The 24,226-nt window shown below is 43.1% G+C and overlaps 1 protein-coding gene across 2 annotated transcripts in view; it reads left to right on the top strand.

The window, feature by feature from the left end:
* Positions 1–12,314, top strand: part of NEDD9 (neural precursor cell expressed, developmentally down-regulated 9) — a 100,946-nt gene extending 88,632 nt beyond the window's left edge. For both annotated transcript variants that reach the window (XM_030265485.4, XM_012571761.5), the window contains 5 exons: positions 6,871–6,972; positions 7,832–7,933; positions 8,365–9,588; positions 9,933–10,022; positions 10,871–12,314. In XM_030265485.4, the coding sequence (XP_030121345.2) occupies positions 6,871–6,972; positions 7,832–7,933; positions 8,365–9,588; positions 9,933–10,022; positions 10,871–11,362 (2,010 nt within the window). In that variant the 3' untranslated portion in view covers positions 11,363–12,314. The remainder of the gene's footprint in view (positions 1–6,870; positions 6,973–7,831; positions 7,934–8,364; positions 9,589–9,932; positions 10,023–10,870) is intronic.
* The last annotated feature ends 11,912 nt before the right edge of the window (positions 12,315–24,226 follow it).

The raw sequence follows: 24,226 nt of genomic DNA, 5'->3' as shown, positions 1-24,226 counted from the left end.
GCAGGTTTTTTAAAGATAAAAGCAGCATCAAGCGATAAATCAGTTGTGCGTCGGGGTAGTATTTGTCATGTGTTCTTGTCTTCACACATCTGAGTATTCTAAGAAATCTCAGTGGTGAACACCCCCTCACAAACAAGCAGAAGTGTCACAATGCGCCTTGGGGCCGCGCTTCTTTTTGCCACATGCTACAGCTGATAACTCGCTCAGCCCAGAAAATCACTACAGTAATTTCTGTCAATTTCCTCTTGCCTGGCAGAGACATTTGGGCCTTAGCACTAGGAACAACTCATAGTTGAACTACAAGTCCACTGCATCAGAAGAAATGCCTCTACGGACTTCCTCCCCAGTCTTCCAAGCTTGTGAGACTTGATCAAAGCTCTCCAACAACTCAGTCTTGGCAGAAAATACTACACCAGAACATTTTATAGTGGCCCAATGTTCATACATTATTTGGATTAAAATAAAGTGCTATGAGTTCCTAATTTTAAAACCTGTAGCAACTTACGAACCCAAACATTGGTAAGAGTATCCTTAGCACATGTGAAACTCCAACCTTTACTCCTTGGCAGCAGGGAAATACAATGTTGTTGTATACAGCAAATAAGTAAGTAAAAACATGATTGCTTGTTTTTTTCAGAGTAGGCAACAGAAAATTATATATAGGTATTACTGTCAAGAAATTTATTATCAGTCACTGGAAATCCTGATGCAGCTTGCAGAAAACATGAGTGGAAACACTGTGTGCTTTCTATGAAAATGACAGTTTTAGCCATCTAGCAAGGTTCTTTCAAATACCTAAATTACCTGTGTGTTTTTCAACCCAACCTTCCTGCAGTTCAGCTTACCCACTGAAACTTCATCAAGGGAAAAAAAATGTAAAACATTTAAAGAGACACACATGGCTTCCTAAGTACATCCAGCAGAACAGAAAGAAGGGCTAAGGAGTGGTTCACTGCCTGATCTGACATAATTCAATGGCTTCTGTCACTGCCTTGCAAAAGGCAAGGACTTCAAGAGAATAGGGAATTTTTCCCCCTTAATCCTCTCTGATATTTCCCTGTACTCTCTTTGTCTATTTTATGCCTGTTACAAGCCTAAGAGAACCCAGGTGGATGTTACATATCCACTTATGGGGCTCAGCAGCAGAATTTCAACAATTAGAGCTTCGTGTTAAATTTAAAGAAATAATTAACAGCAGTAAACAGACATGGCTTTTGGTTTCTTTTTTTCATTTCTTTACACTTTGATTCATGTTTCCCACACACGGGCTTTATGCCAGCCCCCTTTCATGCACCACCACCTGGCCTTCTCCAGGGCAGAATTCTTCCCAGGGTAAGCAGTGGATGGCAGTAGCTCATCAGCTGCTAAATCCTGCCCATGGGGTGAAGAGCAGAGCATCGCGGGGTGAAATATGTTTTAATACAGTAATTTGTCCCGATCTAAAATATATGCCCTTCCTTTTCCGCCTTCAAAGAGCACTGTTTAATCTATTTAAAAAGCAGCCAACAGGCATTAGTGGGCTCTTGAGGTTGAGAGGCCATACCAGGAAATACCAAGCTGCCGTTTTTAGCTCCCCTCTGCCTGTGGTTTGTGTGGGGCAAGGTGTTGCAGAGGTGCAACATACCTCTGATCAGTTCTGTCACCTGTAAAACTCACTCGTTTCCTATCATTCTGCATATCAGGAACTGCAGTTCATGAGAACAGGCTAGATTCTGCCCTCACGGTACTGCTATAAATTCAGAGTAATTTTGTTTGCTTTGGTAGGTTTATATGCTCTTTGTCCTTGTGAAACAATGTAAACTACAGTTTTGTGTGTCCTGCTCTAAGCACGAGAACGGTATTCTTGTTGCCGTAGTTAGGAATGTTCTCTGTTGCAGCCCAACATGCATTTTAATCCTGGGAGAAATAGAATGTTGGTTTTTTCCCCCCCTATATTTAGGAAAGCAGGATTTAATGAACCACAAGACTGGATATTTTGTAAAGTACATGCAGATTCAGCTCTTTTTTCTTGGTTAGGGACATGCCATTGGCATGGAGAAGGCCCAAGAGCGTGGAAGAGCGTGGTCTTCAGCAAGAACAGAACAAACTTTCTGCTCAGTTGCCTTTGTTTTGCAGTACTGAAAGTTTGAAGGCTCATTACATGTTTCACTAGGGCCAAAGCTGGTCCCTGTTAGCTGCTCTGTATGGATTAAGTGGTTAACAATGTTTTGAGAATGTTGTTGGGCTAGATAGTTTGTGGGAACACCATCTGTTTCCTTTAACACGTAAACAAGGAAAATTGCTGGTTTGAAATGCAGGATTATTTTTTTATACTTGGGTGACCACAGGCATTCTTAAAAGAGAAGAGGTAAAAGGGAAAATAATCCTCATGAGATATGAAGTGTAATGGCATTGTTAGAAAATAAATTTTTGAGTGTCAGATGGGGCTGCTATCCCTGATCTAGAATTGGCTAATGTGGAACATCTCTTTTGCAGTCACCTCCTTCCTTCTGAATTCATCTTCAAAAATAAACTACCATAAAACCATAAAAAATTGTTCAACAATACATTGGAAGGGCTGAGCATCTCATCCAGAAGGAGCAAGTTAATTTAATATATTTATGGGTAAATATCCAAAATCAAAAATTACTTCTGACTGGGTTTGTTATCTTTCATACTTCATCTGCCCAGCTACCCCTCTCTTCCTCAGACAGAAGCAGCGCAACTCCATGTCCTGATGACCCATGTGAGGTCATGAGAGTAAGAACAAATGCCCCACATTTTTCCTTTCTCAAGTAGTGTGGACATTCTTTTAATTATTGTTACAAAATGTTTACTCCAGATAAGCTTTGGTGATGAGCTTCTTCTGTTCTGAATTGATCAGGAATAAGCAGTCCAGCTTTAAGAAAAGCTTTGGAAGGAAAGAGGAGTCGAGGTAAAACAGGAAACATTCTTGTACTCAGTGCAGACCAGATTGTCATCTGCAGGAGATTTTGCTGTGAAATTACTGGTAACTGGATAATAATCCTCCACACAGGAAAATATACCCAAGTCACTGTGAGAAAAAAGCTGTCTTTCATGTTATCAGCAAACATTGGTTTTCGGTTGCTGGGTATCTCAAAATAATATTTTCTGCCTTTCATATAATTTTTTCAAAAGCCTAAAGAGGAGCAGACATAAAAGCATCTGATGCATTTTTATTTGGAAAAGAAATGCTAACATAAGTAGAGTGCACTGCTAACCACAGCCCTGCAGACACCTCAGGTCTTTGTCCACAATGGCACTTGCAGGCGAACTTTGCTCATGAATACCCAGAATCAAGCATTTTGCACTTTAACCTCTCACTTTCTTTGACAGCAGTTAGACACACCCAGAGCACATTTTTGTTTCAACCAAATAAAGGAGTGACACTGCTTGACCACTGCTTCAGATCTGAGAAAGAGCAAAAGTGCCTAGATTATATAAAAAGTCTTGCAGTGCTGAGTGAAACTGGTTTCCTTCGTGTGGTCCATCTATCTCTAGTGTAATTTTTTAGGATTGTATCAGCTCAGTAAATAAAACCAGCACCCTTGCAGTACTGTAAATCTTTCATATGGCATCTGGTATGTCAGGATTTTTTGAAAAGAGAGAAAGGCCTCTAAAGATGATCTACCAGAGTATCTGCAACTGCATGAAACTCCTGTATGCAGAGGAGGGAGAATTTCTCTGCAAGCACTGGGCATGAGCAAGCGTCTCTTCCATACATGCTCCAGGCTCCATGGTGCAAGGCTATCATATGTTTTGTGACCAGGGATTCTTGTTACAAAAGCAAAATACTATGTTTACCTGTGAGAAGAACTAGTGGTTTTACTTGTGTGTACTTCGGGACATGGCTTAGTGGTGGACTTGGCAGTGCTAGGTTTGTGATTGGACCCAGTGATCCTAAAGGTCTTTTCCAGCCTTCTGTGATTCTATGCCTTATTCCCTGTGCTGCTTGGATCAACTCCCTTTTTTATATTAGAGGCCTGTGACTTTGTTCACAAAGATCAATTCTCTGAGCAAGAAGAGAGTGGTGGTGTCTTTTATCACAGAATCACAGAATGAACTAGGTTAGAAAAGACCTTTGAGATCATGTGGCCTAATACCTCCTCATCAACTAAACCACGGCACTGAGTGCCACATCCAGTCTTTTTTTAAAAACATCCGGGAATAGTGACTCCACCACCTCCTTGGGCAGACCAGTGCCCAATCACTCTTTCAGTGAAGAATTTTTTTCTAACATCTAATCTAAACTTCCCCTGGCACAGCTTAAGACTGTCCTCTTGTTCTGTCAGTCGTTGCCTGGGAGAAGAGATCAAACCCCAGCTGGCCACAACCACTTTTCAGGGAGCTGTAGAGAGTTATAAGGCCTCCCCTTAGCCTTCTTTTATCCTGAAGGAGTTCAGTCATTCAGTTTCTGGTATAGAACCAGACTGAACAAATGGGTATAAAAATTTCACACTGAGCAAGCAGTATCTGTCTTTTTGGAGCCTGACACATCCTGAGTCCTGCACTGTCCATCTAGGCAGCAATGACACATCCTGAGTCCTGCACTGTCCATCTAGGCAGCAAACAGCAGGTTAAGCAGAGCCAAACTGCAGCAGTGCACCATTCCTCCTGCTTCCAGCGCAGCGTGGGGCCTCTGGTTGCCTGCCATGAACACCCTGTTTTTTCTTTTCTCTGGGATGGTCAAGCAGTTTCCTAGCATATTAAACAGCCTAATGCCACAGTGTTCACAGCAGCAGAAGGGCTGGTGGAGATGGGCTACCCAGGAAACAGTCCCTTGTTTTTACTGCACATTGTTAGTTCTCCCAGAGGATCACTTCAACACACTGAATGACTCATTGAAGTAGCTCCATGGTTGTAATTTTGGAGCCCTTGGAAGGAACCTCTGAGTAAACATGGCTTAAAACCAAATTCTTCTGTCTTGACTTGGGTAGAAATCATTTGACCAGCAGTACTCAGCTTGGGGGGAGAAAAGGATGCAAAATACATATGGCAAACTATTCTAGTCTGGTCACTAACCCTCACTGGCAGAGAAAGCATGATGAAGTGATGGTGATACAAGTTAGAATTTTCTCTGGCAAACAGAATAATCCCAGTATTGCATGAGAGTGGCCTGGGAGGGATACTGTCTGGATTGACCCATTATGTGAAGCTTCCAGTAACTTCAGAAAGAATTTCCTTTAAAGTTTTGCCCATAGATACCTTTTACAATGCAGTAGATGACTCTGCGGGACAGGAACAGTCTGTCATAAATGCAATATTTTTAGATTCTTTTTTAAAAAACTCTTGTGTATGTAAGCCCTATTAGCCCCATGCCCAGCTGAGCAGTTCTATCATATGGAGCCCTCTGGAGACTCTATCACTTCCAGTTCCTGTCTTCTGATGGTGATTCAAGGAAAAGCACTTGCAAAAGCTGTGGTCTTCCTCTCCCTGCCAGATGTGACTGTTCCTCCTTTCCCCAAGGCCCATAGTCAGGGCAGGGCTGGTGCTGCCTTGGGATACTCACTAAATCAGCCCTGCACTTGTGCTGGCAAGGCACTCACCGAGGGGGAACCCAGTGCTTGTTTCATGGTACAGGAACAGAGACTGCACAGCCGAATCTGCATGGCACATGAAAAGAACGAAAGCCTGTGGTGTTAAAACAACAGAGAAGAGGTAGGGGGTTAGCATGAGGGACTGTCCTTGAAGACCTCAGTCAAGAAAAACTCACTGTGAAATCTGGCCAGGATGCAAGGATTCCTTACAGCAAAGCCTGCCATGGGATGCTTACTGAGCGTTTGGGTAGAAATGTTGTTGGTATGTCTCGCATACATTTCTAAGGAGAGTTAGGTAGCTCTGGTATAAAATTTTCCCTGGCTGAGTACAAAGCCACATCTTATACAAGCCTATGTAATTAGCCATTTTGTGCTTTTGGGTTACAGTATTTATATTTTTTTCTTAGAGCTAAATAGCACCAAGCAGAGGTTAAGATGTCAGCATTTCCACTACAAACCCAGCTCTCTTTCGGGGTTACATTACTTTTATACCACACTGTGCTGAAATTCTGCTGTGCAGATGCTGTCCAAGACTTAAGGCATTTCTTTTCCACATTATTTTATTTGTAGTTATTATGGTAGTTAATGGTTTGCAAAATGTCAAAAAATGTAAATTCTAAGCTTTTTTGTTTTTCAAAGACTGTTATTGCATTATATACTTCAAGAATGGCTTGACATTTCCCATCTCTTAGCCACTAGCATAGATGAACCAAGCAGAGACAGCAAAATTGAATGTCCTGCTTTGGAAAGTTTAAGCGTGTCATTTCTATATAAAAAATTTCCAAAGCCTCAACTCACACCCAATTCTCCAGGATGTTGTGCTACGGAGCACAATAACACATGGAGTCCTGCTGGAGTAAGTGGGAAATACCTCTACAAGCAAAGGCATAGACTCCCAGAGACTAAACATAGTATTTTAAGCTTCTGACAAGGAGTGGGGACAATCACACCTAGTAGAATCAGTGTACACAGCCCTGATCTCAGCAAGTGTGTGGTGCAGCCATCATCTCTTATGATCTGTGCTAATGGGAGGTCAATGGGAAGAAAGGACCGAGCCCTCAGACCTGCACACAATCTGTGCTTGGCAAATAGAAGACAGTGTAGAGCACTAGAAAACAGTCATGTCAGGGCTAGTCTGGAAAAAAAATGGTGCATTTGTAGCTACTAACGCTCATTTTAGAGTGTTCAACTCTCAGAAGGGTATGCAGACTGGTGTTACTAACATTGCCAATGATGCATGAATGTTAACAGGACTGGATTGTTTATACCCTGTGTAGTTAAAGAAAGAACATCCTCAGAGACTTAACGTTTCCTCATTTTCCTTTACCCACAGGTAATAACACCAGTCAGGTCAGGACAAGGTTATGTTTATGAATTCCCTTCTAAACACCAGAAGGATGCCTACGATATCCCCCCGGTTCGCCCTCTCCAAGGGGTAGGTACCAATAAAAGTGCCAACAAGGCTGACAGAGCACAAAAGGTGATGAATTTCTACCAGACTTTTATGAGTAAGGCATGTTCTCTCATTTCAGAGAGAAAATATGTTTTAATTAGATGCTGTGGCTTATTCACAGATCACAGATGTATTTCAAAGTTTTATTTGATGTTGACTAAGATTTGGCAGCACACCAAATGCAAAAGTCCCATTTGTTCTCTCTGTTTTGATCAAAGAGTTTATCTAAACAGAATAAACTTGCTGCCTGGGAACATTTTTTCCCCTGTTCTTTGTTGTTGCATAGTTGACAGTAATTCACTCAGTAAGGGTAAAATTATCACCTAGATGAACAGCTGCCATGCAGGGAGTTGTTTTAACCACCTATTGACTGCACCATGTCACTGAGCTTGAACTATATCTTTGTTCTGGACCCTTAGCAGTCAGTCCCCAGGACCACAGACTGGTAGAGCGGATGCTGGCAGGACCTGGAACTCAACCACCCTGGATGTCAGGGTGTGATCAGTTCTGGTCAAATGTGCTCCCCTGTTCACCCCAAGAGGTAACTGTAATGGACTGACCCTGATTTACCTCTCAGGAGGGAGGTCAGCCTTGACTTCATCTCTCTAGCCTGGTGTCCACACCATTGCCCAGAGGCGACCTAGCAAAGTTAATTTCCTCCTAACTGTCCAAAATTCTAGGCAAATCCAAGACGTTCTCCCATATGAAAAAAAAAAAAATTGAAGAGCTTGGGTCACATTCAAACTTTCTGAGAGGAAACACAGAATCTGTGAAAATTCATCTAATAGCAGAGCTTTCACTGAGGTGACTTGTTTCTGTAACCAATTTATTCTTTCTTCAGATATATGACATTCCCCCCACATCGGTTAAGGGGCCTGTACGTCCAGTTCCCATGGGAGAAGCAAAAGCCTTAGGAGTGTACGACATACCACCTGCCAAAGGGGTAAGAATTATTCTCTTTACAGAAGACCCTGTATTTTCGTGTCTAGCCAAAGACATGTTCTAACAAAGGTTCATGTATGATCCTGAAGGAGAAGGAGAGATTAAATGCTTTAAAAACTTCCTTAGGTTTTTAAATTATTAAAACTGGTGAAGTGAAGCCCTACATCAAATTTAAGGTTATTAACTATAAATTGATAATTAGATCTACATTATCTTTGTGGCAGCATGCTGCCTTTTTGGATTTTGCTGCTTATGGGAATTTGCATTGAGATAAGTGATAAAAAGTGAGATATTAAAACTGACTCTCAGTCAAACTTAAGATAAGTAGCTGGCTCTTTCAAAGTCAATAGCAGATCTTCCATCCCAAATGGAAGATGGTAAATATTTTGCTATTCTAGTCAAACGTTTCATGTTTTGTTTTCTGTAACTCAGGTCTATGCTGCACCTCCATCTGCATGCCAAGATGATACAGCCCTGAGGGAAAACTTGCAGGATTTTTCATCTCCAGCGGGCCACAGTGTAAGACAAGAAGGGGTATATGATATTCCTCCTCCCATCACCAAAGCAACTGGAAAAGAGCTTAATAGATTTTCTCCTGAGAGCGTATTATTGCCAGGTGGAATGCCACAGACACAGAGTGTTTATGATATCCCTACGAACCATCAAAACCATTTTCTTGGACAGCAAATTGCACCTGAAAAAGATGTTTATGATACCCCGAGGGGAATTGCATTCCCAGGACAACAGACAGGACTCAGTGAAAATCCCATTGCAGAAGGAAGGGAAGGTGTCTATGATGTGCCACCACCAATCCTCCAAGACAATAAAGGCTTACAGGATGTGACTGATGGGATGAATAGGTTGTCTTTCTCCAGCACAGGAAGCACAAGGAGTAACATGTCCACATCGTCAACGACATCAAAAGACTCTTCTCATTCAGCATCAACTGCACAGGACAAAAGATTAATCCTTGATCCAGACACTGCTATAGAGAGGCTTTATCACCTCCAGCAGATGGTGGAGGCAGCTGTCAGTCACCTCACAGCCTTCATTACACCAGACTGGCGGTCCTATGGATATATGGAGAAACACGTCAATGAAATTCACGCTGCTGTGGATAAGGTAGAGCAGTCACTGTTGGAGTACCTCCAGTTTGCCAAAGGATCGGCAGCCAATGCTTCCTACCTGTCTGAGTTCAGCCTCCTCAACAAAATGAGGAGGGAGGTACAAAGGCTGGAGGACTCTCACCAGATCCTTACCCAAACCAGTCATGACTTGAACAGCTACAGCTGGTCTCTGAACGTCCTAGCTGTCAACAGAGTGCAGAACAAGTGCGATGACCTGGATCGGTTCATTATGGTGGCAAGGACGGTCCCGGATGATGCCAAGCAGCTGACCACCACCATCAGTGTCAACGCAGAGCTGCTCTTCAAACAGGCACTGGGCAGCTCCCATTTCAAAAACATACCAGAGAATATAATGAATGCTCCAGACTGTGTGTATGACAGTCCTCAGATGCAGTGTCATAGAGAAAAAGCACAGAACCACTGCAGCTCCCTTCCCCCACTCCTGGGTAAAGGCCAGCACCCTTACAATGCTACCAGTGAGAGCTCGGAAAAGAGCTGGATGGATGACTACGATTATGTTCACCTGCAGGTAGGTAAACCCAACACCTTGTTCTGCATGAGGCTGTGTAGGAGTTGTCTCTGGTTTTTGTAGAAGCTTCTTGTGGGAAAGCAGCAATCGATTGCCACGCTAAAGCATATTCCAGAGTAATTTCACCAGGGTGATTACTTCCTGTCAAATAGGACTGTTTGATTTCTAACAATGGTAGCCTTTTGCTCTGCCACACTATCCTATGTGTTTCATTTTCTGTACTCTTGGTGGAGCACTACTAGTGAAAAAGCCAATACAAAGCAGCCTCTTTCTTGACCTGTGAGCTGCCGTTTAGCTCAGGAGCAGTTTTGATCTAACACAGTTTCTTCTGTTATACAAAACAGGGGAAAGAAGAGTTTGAAAGGCAACAGAAGGAGCTTCTGGAGAAAGAAAATATCATCAAGCAGAGCAAAATGGAGCTAGAGCGCCATCAGGTATGTTCTCCCAGGTGTATAATTGCCCTGGAATGCAGCATTCCTCACACAAGGAGCACTGGTCAAATAGAGCGGGAGGGGCCCTCTCCTTAGCAGTGTGCAGAGGATACAGATAATAAAAAGCAAAGAGTTTAAAAACTCTAAAAGTTCACCACAGAAGAGAAACAAGCTTCTCTGATGTCTCACAGCAGGTCAGTCACAAAGCCAGCTTGAGAACTTGGCTTTCCTGACCTGCCATCCAGGGCCTCCTCAATCACTGGACCATACTGAATACATGTGCCACCTTCACATCTGCTCAGTGAACGTCAATACCATCAGCTTAAAAATTGTGCTAAACATCTCTTTTAGTGCTAAAAAAAGTAGGTTCACAAGATTGAGTGCTGTCACTTTTCCCTCATATTAATTCAGTATGTTGTTGCCATATTGTATGGCAGAAAATTGTACAAGCAATGAGGAGGTGAGATTTAAAGGGTTTTTATCTCAAAATCCCACAGAGATGACAGCTTTTCAAAGATTGTGTAGGAGTCATTGCCACTTGTATCCATCTCTCTCACTTGTGATTTCAGAATACTCCAAATGAGCAACAGACTGTAAATTCAGGAGTTTGTGTTGTTGGGGTTTTTCAATGCAAATGAGGTATTTTAGATGTTTCTCCCTTCTGAACTCTGCATGTTTGGATTTACGGTAATCAAAGCACTTGATCCTAGAAAATAATACTGTTACTTTTTACTTAGCATAAGGTCAGTGTAGGATACCCAGGGGTGTCCTGAGGCGCAAAGTGAAATTGTAATACGTAACAGCATCTTACGAGAATACATGCTGATGGGAGCTTTTGTTTTTCCTTTCAGATCAATCAGTTTCAACGTCTGGAACAAGAGATTACAAAGCCAGTGGAGAATGACATCTCCAAATGGAAGCCTCCACAAGCCCTCCAGACCTCCCATGACAGCCGCCTGCTTTTGTTCTACTCCGACCAATGTGAGACTCACTTCAACTCCCTCCTGAACGCCATCGATGCCTTTTTCAGTTGTGTCAAGTCTTCTCAGCCCCCTCGGATCTTCGTGGCACACAGCAAATTCATCATTCTGAGTGCTCACAAACTCGTGTTCATTGGGGACACGCTCGCCAGGCAAATGACTACTCAGGACATGTGCAACAGAGTGATGAACTCCAGCAACCAGCTGTGTGAACTGCTCAAGAGCGTTGTTCTGGCCACCAAAGCGGCTGCCTTGAGTTACCCCAACACAGCATCCCTGCAGAAGATGGTGGACCGAGTGACAGAGCTCTCTCATCATGCACAGTTGTTCAAACTCTCACTGGTCCAAATGGCGTCCTTATGAAACCCAGCAGAATCCAATCCATGAGCAGCAAAGTAGAAGAGCAGACAAACTGGAGTTATTTTTATGTAAATGGTATCTTTTTTTAGATATTTTTTATTAAATATTTTAAATACATTCTTATGCATTAGAGAGTCTAATCAAATCAGGGATCTGGGAATATTGTCTGGTTCTGTATTATGTTTCTTATACACATTTATATTTGTACACACAGCGTATATGTATATGTATATACATATGTATATGTTGTATATGTATATGTTGCTACCTTACCTAAAACATCAATTAAGCACCTTAAAAATTACACGTCAGGTAAACAGTGCATATCTTTTGTATATACAGCCTGTTTCCTCAGCATATTTGTTAACTGGATTCTGCACTCTTTTTGTTTCATTCCATCTTGATGCTGGTGCATGGACTTGGTTGTGAAACCTACTTGTAGCAATCCATGAAACAAGTGTAGTGGTTCTCATAGAACTCCATTCCCTTCTTAGAAATTACTTTCTATAGGTTAATTCTGTGAAGTCTAACTCCTTTTGATGTTACTTTGTTGTGTAAAACATTTGGTCATTCTGACCAACATACATGCACAGCTGCAATAAGCAACATATCAAGCAAGTCATACAGCATTTGGGAGAAAAGCATTTTTAGGCCATGTAAGAAACAGGACCTAAAGGAGGAAGGCAGAATTGTATATATTTAATATCCTTTGGCATTCAGTTTTTGTTGTTTCTAGTAACTGTCCAACATGGAATTTCAAAACCGTGGATGGATTCCCAGCAATTTAATTTCATACATGTTTACTTTGTATGTCCTTGCATTGGCAGTTTAATTTAACAGTCAGGCTTGAAAGCCTTATTGTTTACGGACTCAAGAGATATCCTGAGGGCATCCCAGGATCCATTGGGCTAATTTCTGAGGCTGTGGGCGAGCAATGTTTCAAAATACCAATCCCTTTCAGAAGGATTAACATACAAATTATATTTTGTATGGAAAGAAAAGAGCTTAATTTGAAATAACAGGTATTTAAACATCTCTATAGCATATACACAATTTAATGAAGAAGTAGCACTTAATTTTCTCTCACATATTATTGGGAATTAATTGCATCTGTTGCAATTCTGACTTCCATTCAACTACTGGGCTTTTTTCCAGAATTTTGTTGTGTAGGTGCTGGTCTTTTCTGCACTACACTGTTGCCAAAAATTATGTCCGGTTTTAATGGGACCATTCCATCAGTAAATATGCACAGACCCACCTAGTAATTTTCAATGTAGACCCTTAAAAATTGTTAGCAGAGTATTAGCCTCCTTTAGAAATTCCATGTATGCTGGTCTCTCCAAATCCCATATAAGCTTATTTGTCATTCTTGCCTTCTGTAAACGTCCTAAAAATAAGTCACAGAGCACCATTTGCCTGTGGTCCCTAGCCTAAAAGCTGAGCTTCAAAGTGAGCAGTAGCTCAGGAAAATTCCAGGTGATTCCTGCATTTTTAAAGCAGAAGCAGTACTGTCCTTCAATTCAAGGTGGTCCCACATTAATGTGTTGAGAGCGTTTGCCAGATCGCTGGTAACAGCAGGGTGGTGAGATCAGTAGCACCTGGAAAACAGGTACTTCTCACTTCTGCCTGACTCCTGACTTTTCCATTTTGTAGCTGAACATGTGCCTTACTGAAATGGGATTTGTTGTCTTAGGTGACAGAACCATTTCAGCAGTGTATGAAACCCCACAGCCTTAATGTATTGTCTTAGAGCAAAGACCACTCTTCACTACCATAACATTCCAGAGAGCAAAACATTCCTGGAAGGTCAGTGGAAGCCAGCACAACCCCAGCTGGCTCAGGATGGGCTCCAAGGCTTGGCCTGGTGTAACATCCTGAAAAAGCAGTTGTGATTTTGTAACCTAGAACCAGTTGCCAAAAAGCAATCTGTGTGAACCTGTTTTGTACTATTGTTGTTTGGGATTCTTTTGTATTTCTTTGTCCACTTTTTTCACTGTATATTCTTAGAAAGTGAAAATGTATTTCTAGGTGTAGTGGTTATGTTGATAGCTTGTGCTTTCCAAAGGAGAACCTTTATTGCAACCCTGTATTACAGTTTGTTATCATGTAGAGAGTCATTTTGAAATGATTAAAATTACTAGCTTTTTTATATTAAAAAAAAAAAGGCAGTTTGGTCTTATTTTTTCTTGTTTTCAGAGTCTTCTAAGCATATTAAAAGGAAATATTGCTGCTTTCTGATATACTATCAAAGCCATTCTGAAATGAGGAACTAATTTTCTGTCTTTTCAGTGGTCAGTGCTTATAGTGTGAAATGAGAACTTGTGAGTTTGAGAGAAAGGGACAGACAGTTTCTCTGCCTATCCAGGAGCAGCCACACAAGCTATCAAGTCCAAAATACTTCTATGAGGGCCTACAGTACATTAAGACACAATCCTGCTCCATTCCTTGTGTGTATTCCTGCTGCATAAGCTGCATCCCAAACCACCTCTTCCTAGCACTGACAGTGGTCCTTCACCTGAGTGGGGCAGTTCCTCTCAACAGGATCCCACAGGATGGTGAGGTCATAGGACACAGTTCTGCCTTCCACCCATTCTGGCCTGTTCCCCCTCTCCAGCACTTACTGGTGAAGCCATTATCCACGCAGGAACTGGAAAATCAACTTTGCTCAGTACAGGCACCTTTCTCTCCGCAGTCAGTGGTAAGAGCACTCCTCTTCTACATACCAGGTTGAACATTATGTTGGCGTGAGTTTCATCTGAAATAACCCCATGGCTTTAAGGATCACAAAGTTTTCCCAAAAGTTACTTTCATATTTCACTGCCGCCAAGGCACTCACTACTCAACCTCCTGTCAAACACCCAGGGGTGCAAGGAGGAGAGATGTTATATGTGTATATGATAATTTGTGCAAATAAAATTGTCACATATTTTATAGTTTTGTACTGTTAAGATAATACTCTTGTAAGAAGTTTTTAAAATGCACAAGCCAGTGATGGGGATTGCAACACAATGTCAAAAACAACTGGACAAAGGAGGGAGGACTCCATTTACAAGCAAATGAACATGGCCAGCCCAGAGATGGGTTATCCATCAAGGTGGTCTGAGGAACGCAGGGACAATGAATGCACAACAAATATTTGATATTGAGAAGCCATCAGAACATCTCAATACTGAATTCTGGGAATGCAGTCATGGGTGTTCATCACTCTCCAGACATGCTTTGTTTAACTTGCCACAGAGAAAAGAACACCACATGAATATGTGCAGTCCAAAAAGGAAGAAATGGACTCTGCCTTGGGCAAGAAAATCCATCTAAAAATCAGTCAGACAGGAAAGTCAGTGTGAAGGATAGGGGACCCTCTGCTGCAGCGGTCAAACCTGTGTCTCACCCAGCGCCAATACCCGGGTTCGGCACTGACCCCTTTTTTTTTTTTTTGATAGTGGCTTTTTGTTGTTATTCTCTAAATTTATATTTGGACCATTTAATAAATTTTCTTAATTAATAAATTGGAACTTTTATTTATAACAAGAGAGAAATACCAGGGCTGGCATTCTCCTTCCACCAGTCTTTGGCTGCTAATGAAAGACATCTCTGCCAGGAAGCATAAGAGCGATGAAAACTTTTAAGAGTAAAGTACTTGGTTTGGCTCACCATGTCCTTGTAAGGGGACAGCTGGGGATGCAGGGTTACTCTGTGGAGCACCCTTCCACAGAGTGCTCTATTTTGTTTCCCTGCTAAATGTAAAAAGGTCAACTAACAACAAAGAAGGGACTGGACAAACAAAATGGTTCAGAATGGAAACCAGAGCCTCTCTGCTCCCCTCCCTCAAGCTGCAAAGTCCCCATGCAGTTGTCAAGAAACTGCTGTTTGGCAACCAAGTTGATAGCCAGTGTGAAATGACTGTCTCATGGCCAGTGTGGGAAAAAAGTCTGCATCACGCTTGTGGCAAATGCAGAGCACACATGGCTCTTTACTGTATACCTTAATTACTGTTTCATGTTTATTAGAAAAACCCTTCCTCTTTCAGGATGATGAGCGAGGGAGAAAAAAAACAGGCAAAAGCCATCCATGAAATGGGCAGGTTTTAGAGAAATTGCCAATTCATAATAATAGGCCATCATTCATACTGCACAATCCCCTGCTGCTACCTCTGCCATTTCTTGCAAGCCAGGGTTGTGCAGCTCCTGCCTTTTCCAGAGCAATGCACTGCTGCAGCCTCGGCAGAGCCACTGCCTGCTGCTCCAACACAGGCAATATGGGTGAAAGATGCCCACTTCCCACAGCATCATCTGAAGCCAGAGTACACCCCAGCATCTTCACATCCCCCATAACTTCTAGGTCCTCTCTGAGCTTTTGGCATTCTCTGACATTAACATCTGGGCTGAATTTCAGAAGTATCCCTCCCACACCCTTCACCAGCTCTTCAGAGTGTTGTCACACCAGTGACATCTTCCCTCTGCCTCCAAGACAAGCATCTGTAGCTTTTCAGACCCAAATTCAGCTTTTCCTTATTGAACTTCCACTTCCAGGCTGCTTGCTGTACCTTAACATGCCTCAGTCTCAACCTAAAGGCTTTAGAAGCTTGTGGGATTTTCTCCAAAGGTAGTTCTTAACCTTCCCTTGCCATTTCTCCTCTCACAATGTCCACAGCTTTAGTCAACATGTAGACAGTAACAATTACAGGGCAAAGCCAGGGTCATGCCAGTCCCCAAAGACAACACAAAACATTCCTCCCTACTCCAAAATATGTCTGTTCAATTCATCTTAGCCTGTTAAACTGGCAGTTTCAAAAGCTGCATGTGTGTGTCTTTCTTAAGTCAATGCAGCCCTTTTTCTGCTACAAGGTTTTCCCATCTCAGAGATGGACTGTCTAGATAATGCAGATTTGAGTTATTTTTTAAATTTTTTTTTTTTTTACTTGCACCCAAATTACACCTATGGCAGCAGCTTTCTCTAAGAGCCTGGATATAGCTGTGCAGCTTGTCAACATCACAGCAAAGCTGCAGCTGTATCTAGTGCTGCAAAGTCCTTCCTAGAAATTCTTCTGACTTGAAGAGGCATTGAAGCCAAGGCTTGAGAGTACCTGCATAATGTGAACAGCAGCAGGAAAAATATCTAATCCAGCCCTACTGACTGTTGACTTCACATAGAGCAGGAATGATGTTTGACTTCCTGGGAGGCTGCATGAGGGGTAGCACAGACTCTCAGTAACTTGTACTACTTAATTTTGCCTCTGATATACTGCCCAGAGACAATTTTACTTTGATTTAATTAGAGCTAAATTTGGAGTGGAGTTCACATCATGAGCAAAGCCTGACCATGCTGGACATATTGCCAGCTGTTGGATTCATTTTGGAAGCCCAAGTATATAATTCTCTATTCAAAACCCAAATATTTAGCCTTCAGTGCCAGTGAGTTATGCGGAGGATGACATAGCCAGTCAGCTTCCTGACCTTGGAAGAAACACCTCTCCAGGGCATTGATTTGAGCTCCTGGAAAGCTACTCGGTTCAGATCAGGGTGATCTTCATCCCCCACCTTCCAGGTCAGTGGCTAGGATCATTTAGGGGTGGCCTCCCAGAGCAAAGGACCAACAAGGATAGTTTCAGGTCAAAATTTCAGGGCGCAGTCTGGGCATGCACACTGCCAGCTGCTGTAGAGGCCTTTTCTTCAGTTCTCAAAGCAGCAGAAAATCAGTAGTTGCCTATCCCATGTGCAAAAGCTCTTTGTGTCTCCTGATAAACCCTTGTCTCTGCAGAAATAGCCTTTGCTCACAGATGTTGTGGACTGCTGAACAGGAGAAGCTGAAATGCTCAGAGGGAGAGGCAGTGCTGAGCAGAAGATCACTTTCCCATCTCTCCTGGGGTTTAATTTGCAATAGTAACCTCTTCACAGCAGTTTGAGCTTCAGTTCTGTCTTTTCAGCAGACAGCATCAGACGTGGCTTAACCCACAACTGAGCTGCAGTTTGCTTTCTTCTTTCTGTACCTCTCTGGGTTTAACTTTTGGCCCTAGCCCCCACAAGCAAAGTCCACCAAGTCAATGCTCCTCACAGGAATTCACCTTGTTGCTACTGGCCTCTCCATTTCCATGAGTCCTCCCAGTCCCTGCTGCGGGCAGGGAAACCAGTGCCTGGGAAACCAGTGCTTAAGTAGCACTGCTGCAGCTGCAATGGGCTCGGCATCCACATCACCACCCTGACAAGGGCTTCTTTTTCTCTGCTGAACACCGAGGGAATGGATATCTGCTGTACACACAGCAATTCCACACACCAGGCTGACTGTGGTAACACCAGGAGCAGGGAGTAGGAAGTCTCAGGTCTCCAGGAGATGCATGAAGCTCAGCTCATCTGCTCTGCGCTGCCTCGCCTTTGCTGCAGGAACAGCAGCAGCTGCTGCCCCCGCCCGCAGCGGGCTCACAGAGGGTTACACGTTCCATAAGGCCAGGCAAAAATTGTCATTCCCTGGTTCTGTGCAGGCTCGTGCCCACGAAGTATCAGCTTCTGTCAGCCAAGGGAGGCATGTAAAAATACCACTGCTGGGTGGGGGGAGTTGTCCTCTGAAATCAGGATTTTTTTTCTCCTTCCATGTAATTTCCCTTTATTACAGAAAGAGTGATCAGGGCCCTTTCCTTGATGTAAAGCTGCAGGAAACCAAATTCAAGAGGCTCTTCAAAGCTTCCTACTTAGCCAGCTTTATCTTGCTCAACACTGCAGCCAGGGCTGCCCAAACCATTGCCAACTAGGAAAGCACAATAACAATGTCCCAGAAGCATCTGCTATTTATATGAAGGCAGACTTAACCGTGATTAAATGAAGGTTACAGTGAAGGACAAGCAGAAAAATCTGGAGGAGAGCAGAGAACAAGAAAAGAAAAAGAAGAAAGCCTTCTCTGGCTTTAAATTTTCTTACAGAAAGGAATCAAAGTAAATCTTACCATTTTTTTGTGCAGTTAGAGGACCCCAGAGCATTTTGCTGTGCAGTGATTCAAGTTCTCCTTTATTCCCAGTCAAACGCAAAGAGAAAAGCCCCAAGGGTGAGTGGCCATGAACACGCAAAAGAAAAAATAGACTTTTACTGTTTTTTCTCCCTGCGCTTTGTTTTCATGAACCATGTTAGGAGCAGCCCACCCAAAAGCCTTTTATCTCAGGAGGAGACTTGAGCTGGAAATAGGTACCTGTAATTAGCTTGCCTTCCAGAAGGGGAGAAGTTAATTTACCTGGTTTTTCTTCACGAGTCATTTCAAAGAGAAATTAATTTTTGATGAATGAGAATGTGCATGCTGCAGTGCTTGACCTGCAGTTAGTTTTCAGGCCTCGCTGCTCTAGACACAGCTTTCACTTGTCCACTCGCAGATGTAGTAAAGGAATAAGCACAACAGCCCTGCTGGAAACCTGTACCACTTTCACAGGAATTGCTACAATGACCAAGTGGACATTGCCAGAGCAGGGCTGTGCTGCACAGGACACCTCATTCCACCCTGAAACAGCAGCAGGTGGAGCTGCCTTTGCTCCTGAGAAGGTGAAAATCCACAGGTCCCTCAAATACAGGCATTACACAGAAACACTGGTTCCATCTAAGAAGTAGAGCTGCTGAAGACAACAAGATACACAAATAAGAAAGTTTGTTCCTCACTCCCTCTTCTTTTCTCCATGGGTGGTGATGTTCAGAAATGCCTCAGTTTGAATTAGCCTGTACCTACTCTCAGTGTGAGGCACCTCAGATGCAGATCATCCTGCCTATCTAAAGAGATTTGTTTGTGAGAAATATCATCAGAGTCCCCTTTTAGCTGATTAGAGTCCAGTCTATATGATTAAATCTACTTTAGGATGAGACAAATCCTCGACAGGTTCCAGTGATTGATTGCATCTTCTTAGGTCTTCAAGGGCAGCGAGACAAGCAGCTCAGGTGCAAATGACCACATCATACACTCCTAAACTTTGAGGATGATGAATACTACCCAGAGACCTGCCTCCTGAAATTTGGTGTAGCCACATACACAGCTCAAGTCATGACCTGAACACTAAAACACTGTAGAAACTCCTGGGCTCCCCCAGCCCACCAAGCCTGAATCTGGTATTTGTACTATCAAAGCACTTGTCCTGAGGGTTCAGCAAGTCAGGACACTCCTGGAGCCTGAGCCAGCAAATGTCACAACCCGCATCTAAGCTCAGTACCCCCAGTCCTGCCACCTCCTCCTGCCCTCAGACAGCCTTCAGGCTTTGCAATTAGCCCTAGCTCTAAAGGCCCATCAACTAAAACATGCTCTGTGACACATGGGAGAAAAGTTGGACATGCAAGTAACTCACAGCTCTGTGCCTCCACTCTCCCAGCAGTTTTCTTGGCAGCTCTGTGCTTGTAGCAGTGCAAAATCCAGGTGGTTACAGAGCTCCTTCCTTAGGAACTCCCAACCTGAAGGATTCCTGGGTTAGGTTGCTCCTCCTTGTACCAGAGCAGAGAAATACAGGAGAAGAGGAAAATGAGGCAGATTTCCTTAAGGTCACAGGGGTGGTTGATAGGTTTCCCTCCACAAGTAATCTGCATATATGTCTACCCTGCTGAAAAGTGTAACCTGCAGTTTCAGACACTCATTTCCAGGGAGAGCATGCACCAGATGCCAGGTTAAGTGGCTTTGGCACAGGAACGGCTGAATCACCAAGAGAGCTTAAAGGAGAGTCAAATGATAGAACAACTCTTAGTTTTGAATGTTGGTTTCAAAATTATTTTCTGACAAAGTGAATTTGCTTTCTTCTTCTAGTTAGAAATGTTCTGTGAATGTCTTTTTTCATTTACTCTGAATGCTTCTCCACTACCAGCACATATGTCTCATCCCATTTTTGTCTGTTTTTCTCCTCATATGGGAATGAGGATGACACAACTGCAAACAGTAAGTACCTTACATGGTGAGTATGTAGATCCAGCTGAAGGAGATTGCACATTTTTATTTTCTTCTTTGTGAGGACGCTATCTTCCCCAACACTTCTTTATTATATTTGAGAAAAAAAACAAAAAACCTTCTAAAGAACTTATTCTCAATGCTGTATCAGCCAGGCACTGCCTATGCAGTGACCTGAAGTGGCAGCTGGCAGCACAGGAATAAAGAGTCACGTATTTAGGCACTGTGCTCATTAGCTGTTTAACCAGAGAGGTATCAAGATACTCCTAAGCTACTTCTGTCCTACAACAAACAACACATTATTGGATAAAACAAAAGCACCCACTTGGAGGCTAGCACAGGACACCACTATTGCCATATAATCCAGAGCCCTGCCGCTGACCAGTTTTCTAGCAAGTGATTCTGTCTCAGGCTGTTCTAGCATGGGGGCAAATCCCATAATTCATATATTTCATATGGAGCCATTACAGCTCATCAGCTACTTATCCGAGGGGCTCCGCTACAGTTAAGTTTTTATGCTAAAATTCCCATAATATGCAGACACAGGAGCCTGTGGCCTCTCTTCCACAGCACACCAAAAATCTTTGGAATAACCCATCTGATCCATATATTCACAAGTAATAACTTCAGCTGAAAATGCCAACCTCTACTTCCAGGCAAGGCAACAGACCATAAAATCTCCATGCCCTGTGATCATTGCTCAGTTTCTCATCCTATGAAAAAAACAATCAAGGGGAAAAGTGAAATTCAGCGTTTCCCACATGAATGCACCCATGGCTTCCCAGGAGGGCATTGTTTGACAAGCAGCTAGGAGGCCATTGAAGCAGGCTCTGTTCCTCAGCAATGCTGCTTTTCCACAGGCTCAGTGATGAAGGCACAAGCCTTACACACACAAAAGCCACAGCTGTGGCTCCATCACCAGCTGAAATCTATTTTTAAAGCTGTCTCCATGTACACAGAAGCAAGTCCTCCAAGCCTGACTTTTCTCTAGCCCTTGCAGTTTAGGTTAAGAACAAATAATACCTTTTGCACAAGCAGGAACTAATTAGCTCTTCAAAGCTCCCCTTCACAGGTGAAATCAGCTAAGGAGGGTGGGACAGTCTCACACGTGCTGGCTGCAGCTCAAAGCCCAAAGGCAGAGCCCAGCTCTGATCTCTGTTGGTCCTGCTCAGTATGCAAGAAAGGCTGCCATCTCCTCCCATGTGCTGCACTGAGTGCTGGCTTCTTACTGACTGTTCATAGCAGTAAATATGACAGCTATTTGTGAAACAAAGGAAGGGTTTTCTTCATTCTCAACTTCGAAGACTTTTTTAGTTGAGGGAATGTACATGTATTGGTTTTGTTCTCTGAGCATTTCTAGCTATCAGCCTGACAACATTTAAGTAAGAACTTACTAGGTGGGTCAGGCCATGGAGCACACAGAAATATTCTGTTTTGGAAGGGGCAGGTGGATCTGTTTAGGGTACATTTGCAGGTCGATCCTCTCTAGTGTTCACAATTATTAGATATTGGATATTAGGAAACACAGCACTGACTACACTTCTCATTATCCTATAAACTTGGGATTTGCCCATGGAAGTATCTATTAGTTGGTATCTGCAGGTTCACAACCTTCTCTTTGTGACATCCTGTGGCAGCAGATTGCAGGTTTTCATTACTTACTGTGTGAAGTGTTTATCCACACGTGGGACATCCCAAGAAACGTTCTGCTGCAGCCACCACTGAAGTACTTGGTGATCCTAGAAAAGATACTGCTCCTATCATGTACCTGTACCTTGAAACAGTGTCCTTAGTCTGTTCTGTTGTGTTTCCTGAGTGGGAAGCATGCACTGAACCCAGCAGCACCCCCCACACTCCCCTCATCCTAGTACACGTTCTTCCTTTCCCTAGGACAGGCTCACCCTGCTCTCCATCACAATTACTTCTGAAACACTCACCAGTCCTGGTCAAAGTGTTGATGACAAGCACATCTCATCTAACATGAACTGAGAGCAAGGGTCTTGGAGAACAGAGAAAATACAGTGTGACTGAAGTATTTTCTGGTTTTGTAGATAGATCCTGGCTAGTCACCTTCAGGCTGGAGTCTGGCCAAGAGAAAAAAGAGAAGCCCTGTCTTTTTTAGCCTTAAACACCACAGATACAAAAGGTTGGCTTCAGCTTTTCCTCCTGCTGGCCACAGGGCAGAGGCTTCTTCCTTCTGTCCAAGCTCCCACAGGATGGGTGGGTGGTCACAGCTACAGTGGTCCATAGCATTGGCAAGCACCTGCTTTCCAGCGGCATTTGTGCTCCCCATGGAGCTGCCAGCTGCCAGGCAGAGGAGTGGTTTAAGAGCCAGTGCCACCCTCAGCCCTATTTTGGTGTTACAGACAGCCCAATTTTTAATCCCAGCATTTTATCTCAGTTTTGATTTGGACAGTCTCACAAGCACCAGAGATCACTAACACAAGAGCAGGAGCCCTTCAGACCCGAATAGCAGATGAAGACTCCTCAGGCACACACCTGCACAGCCTGAGTTTCCCTGGCAAGCCACACAGACTGAATTAAAAAAAAAAAAAAAAAAAGTTTGTTTGTTTGCTTTTAATGCCAGCAACCCTCTAAGTGTAAATGCTAGATTTACTAATGGGGACTCACTGTAAGTCTTGAGTAATAAATGAGGGACTCAGTAAGGGGAAAAGAGGTTTCTCCAAAGCCCTGTGCAACAAAGTGCTTACTCCTCCCTTAGCCTGAATACAGAGTCAGCAGCAGCATAACTCAACAAGGCTTCCACCATATCTCTATCCCCTAGCTTTTCTCCAGAATTTTGGTCTAATACAAGGAAAATGTTACACAGGCTCTCTGTCTGCAAATCTAGTATTAATATTGTGCTATTAATATATTTTATATTAATGGTAAGCTACTATTGGATTAATACTAATATTAGGCTTTGGGAGAAGGTTTTAAAGTAAGCTGATCACAAGCACTTGTTTTACCTGATCAGTAACTAGCAGGATTTAGACCAGCTTTGATGGGATGGAATGTCACATCACATCTCAATTGTGAAAAGCATGAGGATGCAACATCAAGAACTGGTTTTGAAGAGATCTGGACAGCAGACAGCTTGCCTTTGCCATCAGATTGGGGAAAAATTCCACAAAACCAATACTTTGCCTAAACTGCTGTAGACACTGGTACAGTATGTTTGTAACCCTAAGAAGAAGTGGTGTGTTTTGTAGGCTTCTTTTTCTTTCTCAAGCACGGTGAGAGTTAAGAAAAGCAGACCTCTCTTGGCATTTTTGAGACCTCCCTCCCTGAAGAAGATAGTTTTGAGGTCACTTTCCTTTACAAAGTAAAGCAATGCACCAGTGCCCTTAGACTTGAGGCTCCATGCATTCCCACAGGTATGCAGGCTCAATACCTACAAGCAGCTGCCCTTGTACTTCCTAACCCACTAAATAACAGCAGAATTACTATTTATTACAATAATAATAATAATAATAATAATAATAATAATAATAATAATAAAGCGACAGCACTGGCAAAGGAGCTAGCAGCATCGGTCCTGCCAGAAGGGCCTGTCTCCAAAGCCTGGTGGCCTGTGCCATCTAGTGGTGACAAGCGCCCTTCCCTCCCAAACTGGATACTAAAAGCCTCCAGAATTTTACTATCTCTTTATTTAGTATTTCAGACTGAATCTGAAGTGTCCGGTTCAGGGATAAGCATCTTCCACTATCCATGACATCACTTCAAGGCTCAGGAGAAATGTGAGGAGATCCTGGAAGCAAAGACAAAGGAAACGCAAAACCAAGTCCACCCTCAATACATGAATCTTTTGGAAAATGTAAAACTAAGGCTGCGAAGTGCCACTGCTAGTACTTCAGTGCCACAATTGTTAAATGAACCTCGTGATTTTGCCCAGAGAAGCTCTGGATGCCCCATTCTTGAAAATACTGGGTTGGATGGTGCTTCGAGCAACCCTATCTTGTGGCAGGTGTCCCT

Source organism: Taeniopygia guttata, chromosome 2 (genome assembly GCF_048771995.1).
Source record: "Taeniopygia guttata chromosome 2, bTaeGut7.mat, whole genome shotgun sequence".
Lineage (NCBI taxonomy): Eukaryota > Metazoa > Chordata > Aves > Passeriformes > Estrildidae > Taeniopygia > Taeniopygia guttata.
The sequence above is the reverse complement of the archived record's forward strand: the minus strand, read 5'-3'. Positions and strand labels throughout refer to the sequence as shown.